At 50.3% G+C, this 9,947-nt stretch overlaps 1 protein-coding gene across 1 annotated transcript; it reads right to left on the bottom strand.

The window, feature by feature from the left end:
• Positions 1-691: 691 nt before the first annotated feature.
• LOC149808980 (T-complex protein 1 subunit alpha-like) lies at positions 692-3,388 on the bottom strand. Its single transcript, XM_089995056.1, has 3 exons — positions 2,271-3,388; positions 1,368-1,710; positions 692-865 (listed from the first exon to the last, which is right to left on the bottom strand). The coding sequence occupies exons 1-3, from the start codon at positions 3,386-3,388 to the stop codon at positions 692-694; spliced, it is 1,635 nt and encodes a 544-aa protein (XP_089851182.1).
• Positions 3,389-9,947: the final 6,559 nt, after the last annotated feature.

The raw sequence follows: 9,947 nt of genomic DNA, 5'->3' as shown, positions 1-9,947 counted from the left end.
ACAAACGATGCACCCATTGTCGCCATATTTGGTGGGTTCACAGGCGAGGATGTTGCTGACAATATCCTGCTGGTGGATAGTGCCAACATGACGTGTATGGCACTTGGGCAAGGCTTGTGCAATGGGGATCCTAGGCAGCCGTCCAAGCGGTTTGCCCACTCCTCCGCACTCGTCCCCAGCATTCGAGGTGCTGACAAGAAGGCTGTGATGGTATTTGGTGGGGTCAACCCCGCTGAAGACTTGAATGATATCTGTGTGTGGTATCCGTGAACTCGTTTTTGTAACGCACTAACGAACCAAAAGAAGCTGAATTGAAAGCATGGACAGCTGAACGCCTTTGGCAACGGCTTTGCTGCATGTGCATCCTCATCAACAATGTCAAAGGATCATTGCAGATCCTGCGCACGGATCTGATCCATGCAATCGCAACAGCCAATCATGATCGGCTGAAACGACGGGTGCACATATCCCATGCTGTACCGGTTGAATCCAGACTTCAAATCTTTGCAGGCCGCTAAACAGGGGCGATCCAGTATTACTGTTAAACAGTGCACCTTGGACAAAGACAAGCAATCAGGAACCTTGCAACAAACCAGCAATACATAACAAGACGCTTTGCAAAACGAGATGCATATGTCTCATAAGCAGCTTGGTGGGTGGGTCATGCAGCAGAGCCCACGTGGCGCCAAGCTCACTGCTCCTCCTCAGATGGGTCCTTGTCAACTCGAATCATGTCATCGATGCGAAGAATGGTGATTGCGGCCTCGGTCGCAAACTGAATGAGCTTGACCTTGTTCATTGTCGGCTCGAGGACGCCAGCTTCTACGTTGTTTCTAAGTACTCCATTCTCAAGGTCCAGACCCCACTGCAGCACCACGGGCGTCAGCGTACTGGCAGGAACCGTTCACTTCGTCAGCGCACACCAGGCTTGCACCGAAGCTTAGCTAACGAACAGCTGTGAGTGTGCACGAGAAGAAATAGTTGGCCCTTGTCCTGCGTTAGCATGCTAAACACTGCAACGATATTATAGCTTAACCAGTGACACATCAAACTCGCAGCTTGCACATCCATTATGAAACGAGCCAACTTACTGTGGGAGACCTCCAGAAAGCAACAGAAAACCTGCGTAATCAATTGCAAAACCGTTCTGCAAGAACCGCACTGTGGCTAGATTGAAGAGCAGGGATGAAAGAGGCTAGAACATTGCCTGGTAGATGCAAGCGTGCGGACAATATCATAGCAAGGGACCCGGCAATGAAGCAGCATCATGGACAGCGCAGATAGCGAACAACGTAGTTGTCGCAGCCTGCCTGCCATCCAACAGCAGACTAAATAGGCACCACCCTGCTTGCAACACGGAAGCTCACCTGCGCAAGATGCTTCTTGTCCGGTCGCTTTTGTGCGTGGTTATGATAAGTCCGGAGCTTGGCGCAGAGGTCAGTGGCGTCCTTTGCGGCGTTGACAGCTAGGGTCTTGGGGATGACCAGTAGCGCCTCGGCAAATTCATTGATGGCGAGCTGCTCACGGCTGCCAAGCGTCTCTGCAAAGTTCTCCAAATATATCGACAGCGCCGCTTCCACTGCCCCACCCCCAGGCACCACTGAGTTTGTCTCCAGCACACGCTTGACGATGCACAGCGCATCGTGCAAAGCGCGATCCATCTCATCCAGCATGTAGTCGTTGGCTCCGCGCAACAACATGGTAATCGCCCTGCTCCAACACCACAGCTTAGTCACACTGAATAAGCGCAGCTATGGGGAGATGCATGCGGCTGGGCCCTATCGACGGAATACGGTCATAGCATGCCATCAAATGCATCCGCGCACAGAAATGCGGATTCCTGTCTTTGCACAATAAACAAACATTAAGCAAAAAGGACAAGAAACCCCAGTGCGATGTAAGCTATTTGTGCATGAAACAATCACCATCGCACTGCCAGCATTCAGGGGTAGAATGATGGCAAGGCATCTGCTGAGCAATGGCATGTTCAGCTGCAATGAGGAATGCGTTCTGCAACAAGCTTGAAGAACGGAGCTCACAAGAGAATCAACAAGAAAGCAAGCAGCGCGGCGAGTTAATGGTTTTGGCATTTCCTAGTCCCAGATCAGTGTCTGACCAAATGCACACATCCAAGTGTGCAATATTGCTCCGCAGCCAAGCGTGATAGTCAAGGAAGTGACAAGCAGCAAGCACACCCCCCCATATGTTCCCAACATTGATGCTTGGCTCTCGCCCAGTGTCTGAACGATGAGGGCATGCAAGGGGCGCACTTGGTGTTGGCGCAACCCTTGATGAACACCATGTCATCGTCGGAGATGCGCTCTTCCGTGACTTCGTCTGCAGTGCCAAGGCTGCTTGCATCAAAAGTCTCTCCGCCGTCCTCGTCAGCCAGGGTCACAATCAGCGTTGCGCCTGTTGCCTTGGCGATGCGCTTCATGTCGTCTTTCGCCACCCGCCGGCAAGCAAGGCAGCCAGCGTCAACGAATGCTTTCAAGCAGAAGTCGTCGATCCCCTTGGTGGTCAGAATGACATTTGCCCCGGCATCAAGAATCTTTTGTATCCTGCGCATCGATATGTTCATCTCTTCTTGCCGGATCATTTCGAGGGCCTTGGGGTCAGTCACCTGCACCTGTACCCCCATGTGCATGCGGGTCTTCTGCAGGTTGAAGTCTAGGCATGCAATCTTGGCGTTGGGGACACGTGTTGGCATGCCTTGAGCTGCTCTTCCCATGTTGAGGGCATAGCCTTTGATCAGCTCGGACTCCATGGCGGACCGGCCATGAGCTTTCAGCACGTTGATGGCTTTCACAGGGTATTTCACGTCACCAATGTCGTTGTACGTCTTGACGGACTTCATGGCTTCAACAACCATGTTCCCGAAGAAATTTTCTTGGGCTCCCACGATCTTGGAGGACATGGCAGTCTTGGCACAGTTCAGTAGGGTGCCCTCCCCTAAGGTCTCAGTGCTGGTGGCCATGTTGGACTGGATAAACTTGACTGCTTCCTTCATAGCGAGTCTGTAACCTGCAATGATGCTGGTGGGATGTATTTTGTTTTTAACGAGCTCGTGCGCTCGCCTCAACAGCTCCGCAGCAACAATCACCACCGATGTGGTGCCGTCTCCGACTTCGACATCCTGCAGCTCTGCAAGCTCCACCAGGATTTTCGCCGCAGGGTGCTCGACCTCCAGCATCTTGAGAATGGTCGCTCCATCATTCGTGATGCAGACGTCCCCTATGTCATCAACCAACATCTTGTCTAGTCCAACTGGTCCAAGTGAAGACTTCACGATGTTTGCAATAGCAACCACGGCGGTCACGTTTGAAGACCTCACATCTTGGCCTGATTCCCTTGTTCCGCGTATGGAGAGCGGTCCCTGGGCCGACATCGTACTAGCAAGGAAGTCGCAAGAGTTCAGGTATCAAATGGGAAGCGAAGATCATACACGCACTGGCAAACAAGATCAAGCGCACGCACGCACGAGTACACAATCTACGACTAAGAAGACGAAATATCCTGATTTGTGCATCTACGAATGAGGTCCATGTGTTCAGAGTCCAGGCAAGTGAAAGACGAACATGATTCGGACAAGGCCGCGCACAGATAACCAGCGAGATAGTTTCCGGAATTTCCAAACAATGGCTTAGTTATCCAGATATTCAGTATTGCAACGCTGGCCGGCTTTGGGCATTTGGCTTGCAAGCATGAGTCGCAGATGGCTAATGAGGGATGGCTGAAGAGGGCCAGAGTGCTGACATCGCTGAATTTCGTGTCAGAATTCGTCCGCTTATCCCTTATTGCGTTCGATAAACCACGAACACGCCTACAGCGTACGCAACGCCTAAATCAGAACTTCGTTCTACGTTCTCACAAGTATCCCATAGCAGCTGTATCGTGGGACAGGTACCTCAGAGATACCTATCAGGCGCAAAGGAGCAGTGACCCTGCCAGTGTATGTCAGGTCAGGTGACCGATTGCACTTTGCACATACACCTGCCCAAGCGTTATGCGACAATACTATGTAGTCATGCCAATCGATCCCATCATCACTGCGTCTGGGCATTGCAACCATGAATTGGCTTGCAATCCGGTGAAGAGCACGTGCACTAGGGATGGGACTTTAACTTTTACCGGTTGTTTAACCTTTTTCCTGGGTAAATTTAACGAATTTAGGAACCCGTAATATTCATATCGCCGTTAAACTGACATCAGCTTAACTGTTAAGGTATGACTCACCCAGCCGAGTTTAAGCGTAAATTTTCAGCAGTTTAATTCGTAAAACATGAGTCGGACAGGCTATGACTCAGTCATTTTACCGTTAACACTCAAAACCACAGACTTTGACAGCTTGAAATGAGTCACCCTGACACGCAAAGAATCCCAGGTTTAAGCTCACGGTAGAAGCCACAGTCACTTGTTGTTAGTGTTTGCCTTGCCTTTAGCTGTAATGTGTTTTGGGCGGTAGATATGGAGGGCGAGGAAGGCGCGGCAGTGCCGTGCTCGTCTTTAGCTTCAGAGCAGCCTACTCGCAGTGCACCACCATCTTCGGGGCCAGTTGCTTTCTACAAATCTTGCTCGCATGGTGTATGTCAAGACGAACATGCATCTGCTCGGCGATGAAGCTCTCTAGGAGGGCATGGCGGTGCTCATCCTCCAGCCCCCTGTGTGGGGACAGACCATGCTCGAGGAGGCACAGCTCATGGATGAGGAGGCGCAGAGCATTGTGGACACTGCAGCATCTGCAGCTGGAGATGCAGTGGTAGAGATCGAGCAGGAGAGCGATGGGAATGTGAAATATAATAGTGATCTTGAGCATTATGCTCCATTCAACTTCTTTGTCACTAGGCCTGCTTGCCTTGGGTGCCAAGAAGCATTCTGGTTGATGATGGTGACGCTGCACATAATGTTCCATTTGATTTCTTTGCTGGTTGGTAGTCTTGCTTGCCTTGAGGGCCAAGAAGCAATCTGGTTGCATGGGGCTGTGGTGTCAGGGCACTGTGTTGCAATCGATTGCGTGATTGGCTTTGCAACGTGTTGAAATACATGCTTTGTGGCATAACGAGGGCAAAATGGACATGCATGGATGTTAATGTGTCCATATTCCTTCATTATCATATGTTTTATGTCATTTTATTGACAAGAACACGCTTAACTGGTAATGTTAAGAAACCGGTAACAATTGCGCTGAAAATCCACTTTCACAGGGTTAAAATACCCGTAATATATTGATTTTTTGCCAGTGGTAAATTAACGCCTACATAGCGTTAAAATTAACAAATTCATTAACCCGTAATATATCCCTGGCGAGTGTTAAGTCCCATCCCTAACGTGCACTGGACAACAACGCATTAATCTGTCATCGAAAGCACTGAAACGTGATTCAGTGGTACTTCATTTGTTACAAAGGATGTTTGTCCCGTTGGTTGACGCGAGATCATTGTTTTTTCCACCCAGAAGTGTGTGACGATTCGTATTCTTAATGGCTTCCCGCGAGGTCGCGTTTCCAACGGGAAACCCCTGAACAGGCATGATCACATGCATCTCGGACCTGAGAGCTCCTAAGCATCGTTGTTCTAATTTCCTGTCGCGTGTTTGTGCATACGCTGGCACCGTGTTGCTTTCTCATTGTCCTGTATCTGTGTATACAGCCAAGTTCAAGTATCTCTGGATAACACGCCCTCGATGTCATCAGCTTGGCTCACACCGAACGCTTGTTGAAGTAATAGTGCCAACAAAACTGGCTTTGCTTCTCCTGGCTTCATGTCTTGCGCTCCTTCTGGAGCGACTTGGCGACGGCCTATCTGCGGCTCTCTGCTAGGTTTATTGGGTGACCAAATCTCGCGGTTCATAGAGCATGATCCCCTGGCAATGCCATGTCAAAGCTGCATGGCTCTCATCCTAGAAGCGTACTGAAAGTCAATCAGTCTCACAGTCCAGCATGCTGCCGGGGCTTTGCCTTCGTGTTGGCTTGGGCGTGGACTTTTGACTTCGACTCCGCACATCAGGCATACGTTGCATTACAGAAAGATGGGTAGATACATTTTTCATTGATGGATACTTAGCAGGTGGTGGTATCCACGCTCTTGTGTGCTCTCTGCGTCGTTCGCATGCCTCTGGTTACGCCAAGATGGACAAACCCAGTGGCAGCCGACTCTTCGTTGTTTGCGGCACAAATTGCGAGGTAACGTATTTTTCATGCATTATACACGCTATGCTCTGTTTCAGACACGTTTCTGTGGCAGGTGGAGGTCATGTCGTGTGGGTCTAGCAAACTGCTCCAGGACAATGCTCCTTTCCCTTGCCCCGATTCTCGTTTGACACTGTGGAAGCATACATGTTTATGAATTTTTCAGGGTTACCATTTAATTGCAATCAGGGGTTTCGTATATTTGCATGGGAGCGCCCGTTTGCAACCGCGGTTTGTATAGAGCTAGGCGCATGCACCGTGGAGCGCACGTCGCCTCGTTCCCCAGCGAATGTCAACGAAAATAGGATATCAATTGCTTTCATGAGTGTTACATGGATACATTGTCAGGTATCTGGCCGATGATGTCCCGCATAGCCTCTCGCAAAGACATCCTGTCGTCTCTGGCGACAGCATGCGGTGTGTGGATGCATGGAATGAACTGCATACATAGTATCCGTATTGATAAGACACATCTTCGAGATCTTTGCAACATTGCCGGGGCTTGTCATGGTCGGTTCGCAACGGCATTTGAACTGCGTTCGAACAGTCGCGCATCTTGATGATCCAGGCAGAACACCCACCACCGAGCATCCGTGAATGAATAGCAACCAAATTCGTCATGCTCTAGATCCTCCCTGTCTGACATGGTGGCAAGCTTTTTCCGACCTATTGTGCATCGCTCAGGAAGAGGTGCTGCGCCAAGCATTCGGCCAATATGGACCGATTCAACATGTCAAGATGATCAAGGAGAAGGGAGGTGCGGAAACAGTCATAGCCCTTACTGGTACACATTTATGAACTTTGCATAGATACTCATGCTGTCATTTGAGAACGCCAGGCTTGTTTTCGGCACACTGGCAGCATGCGATGCGAACATGTTCAATCCAGGATTCCTGGCACAAACCAGGACATGGTTGCTGCTTGATTCCTTGAAGTGAGAGTCAAGTTTCGTGCAATATTGTTCATGCTGAATACTTATGCAACAATCAATCATCTGCTTGCAGTCGCGTACGTGAAGTACCCTACCGCATCTGATGCGGCAAGGGCGATGGAAAACTTGCACGGCTCCCAGTTGAATGGGGGGATTACGAACGTGAAAGTAATGCTTGCTGACCCCACGGATTCAAGGTGTGTTGTCAGGAACAGGCCATGCCGTGTTGCATGTGGAGCACCATGTATCGTTTGCTCGAGCCAATCACGAAATTGCCTGAGAGGACCCGACTACACGCCGCGAGCACATTTACAGTATTTTACGTTTCAGATCATCTGTCCATCCGCCAGAGAATCAAGATCTCGACTTTCCATTTCGAGACATTGGACGGACGCACAATGAGACCATCGTCTCCAAACAGATCGCCAAATGCATACTCAGAGCGAGTGAATACATTGCCACATCTTCATAACAGTTCATGATTTTGTTTTACCAGCCCTGCATGCTCCATCTGTTGTCGCGCTCTCATTGAGGCCTGTCGTTCTCGTAGCCCCCAGCAGAAGCCTATTTCGTACATCTCTGGCTTTGACGGCAAGGCATCTGTCTTACTGTTCAAATACTTTCTCATATTTCATTGGCAGTACGCTATTGAAGATGAAGATGTTGACGGCCATTGAGTTCTTATCATGCCTATCGGATGGCACCCTGGGCAGTTACACAACTGTTTGAATTGTTTTGCACCATGGCCAGGCAGGACGTTACAGCACAGGCGGAAAGGCAACACCAGTCTAGTCACATATCGAACTTTGGCGATTTGAACAATTATGCCCGCCTCAACGTCACCGCCGCTCGCACTCCAACTGAAGTACTACCTTGTCAGATAGTCGACACCGAAAAGTGTGCAGGTCGAATGGGTTCGACTCGTCATGCGGCGACGGAACGGTGAATGATCCGGATAACCACCCTCCAAGATCTCGTTTGTTCATGGTCGTCCCCAGGGACTCAAATGTGGACGCCATCAAGGTCTGTCCTCCTGTCACCCGGCACGCGCGTGGTCGTGAGTTCATAAGACGTTCGGCATGCCCAGTCCAGAAGTCACGAAGATTACTACGGGCTGCTCGTGCTGGAATTATTGTCTTATCCATGTCAACCCCACTCTTAGGCATGATAGGTTGCAGATGGAGATGTTCCAGCTTCCGTATCCACCCAGAAGCGCAAGAAAAAGCCAAAAGCAACCCGAAGCAAGTTTCTCACCTGACTTCCATTTGCTGCAGACGGAGTTGGAGGCTTACGAAGGCATGGAATATTTCAAGTCGGACCTTGTGACCACAAAAGGCATTGTTTATGTCAAATATAAGTCGGCTAGCAGTGCTCTCAAGGCTCTTGAAGACATGCAATCCAAAGGCTTCAATGTGCGTTACCTGTAATGCTCACCTGATCTGAGATGCTGTCACAGAGCGATGTGCGTCAGAAGTCACTTGTTTCGCCTGTTTGTACGCCTGTGGAAATCCCCCCCCAAGTGTCCTTTGATGCATGAAAACCAACATGGTTTGCTCGGAGCATTCGTATTTTGATGAACGGCCAGCTTTGTTACAGCACTTGATCATGTATCACGAGATAGCGGCAGCTTGTGTCATTGATTTAGTGCTGTCACCACTAAAGAATCGTGATGGTGATCAGATCATGATGTTTGTGCTCAGCGTGACCCAGGCTTGCAATCAACGAACGTTACCGTGGCAGAAATGTCCCTGTGCCGTTTCCACCGTCCTGGAAATCCCATGCAAATGATGAGAACATACACAATCCAAAGACGATGGGAGTTTACCCTTGGGGGTTGACGCATGACACTGTGGTACTGCTATGCAGTTGGCGGGGTACCGTGTGCGTGCGATGCTTGCTGATCCAAAGAACTCGTGCCGTCTTGCCACCAGCCGGAACAGCAATCGTGACTCAGCCGACCGAAGCAACAGCAACAGTCAAGACTTTGAGCTCCGCCGGTGGCACAGCAGCAGCCAGCAGACGCGCTCTTCCTCGACTGGTGTGACACACTCCGACTGTCACGACTCTGACATGGAACTTACCACTTGGTGCACAATTTACTGTCTGGCGTGGACAAGTGACACTGCCATCAAACAGCTATCAGCACTTGTATTTGCACATCTGAGCATATTCCTTGTCGACCTGGCAACTCCGTTGGCTGTTTGTTCATCCTCATGGCGCGGGCTTCATGCAGGCGTCCACATGCTGATGAAGGGTTACCCACAGTCAGAGTACCCTGGGAGCATGCACGCGGACATCACACACGACTTTGGGTGTGGAATAGACAACCGGTCAAGCTCTGCACCGCTGGGCAACAACAATCTGGGTACCAACACCCCGACTCTGCCCGTGATGCATGAGAATTTTCCCACAGACTCGCCAGTTGGCCTTACCAGTCAGTTCATCCACGCCCTCGAGGAGGCCAACATCAACTGGCAGCAGCTGTCACTGATGGAGCTTCTTGGGATTCAGGCCATGTGGGTGGCGAACCAGCAACCGTCCAGCGTGCCCATCAATATGCTGCATCACCAGCAGCACCAGGCATTCAATCCAGCGCTAAATTCGCACATGATGGACGACCATGCCTTGAACAAGTCACACGTCGTGCACCAGGTATACCCACATGCACGTCAATCACACATCCTCTGAAATGATGTGGACAGCTCTGTCGTACTGGGACAAATACTTGGTTGTGATCGCAGTATCTGGGTGAATGTAGGACTATGAGTGCTCAACGTGTGACTTCCTCTGCATGAGACGTGGGTGTGCGATGCACAGCTGTGGGGACAA

The sequence above is a fragment of the Nuphar pumila genome, unplaced genomic scaffold (assembly GCF_984573655.1).
Source record: "Nuphar pumila unplaced genomic scaffold, dmNupPumi1.hap1.1 HAP1_SCAFFOLD_1923, whole genome shotgun sequence".
NCBI classification, from domain to species: Eukaryota; Viridiplantae; Streptophyta; class Magnoliopsida; order Nymphaeales; family Nymphaeaceae; genus Nuphar; species Nuphar pumila.
This window is presented reverse-complemented; position numbering and strand designations above follow the sequence as displayed.

What these genes read in the sequence shown, in the direction of transcription:
- LOC149808980 (XM_089995056.1), bottom strand. Translation starts at nt 3,388, where the DNA reads ATGTCGGCCCAGGGACCGCTCTCCATACGCGGAACAAGGGAATCAGGC. An exon ending in AAGGGTTGCGCCAACACCAA is followed by an intron (nt 1,711 to 2,270) that starts GTGCGCCCCTTG and finishes GTGTTGGAGCAG; the next exon opens with GGCGATTACCATGTTGTTGC. An exon ending in ACAAGAAGCATCTTGCGCAG is followed by an intron (nt 866 to 1,367) that starts GTGAGCTTCCGT and finishes GTGGTGCTGCAG; the next exon opens with TGGGGTCTGGACCTTGAGAA.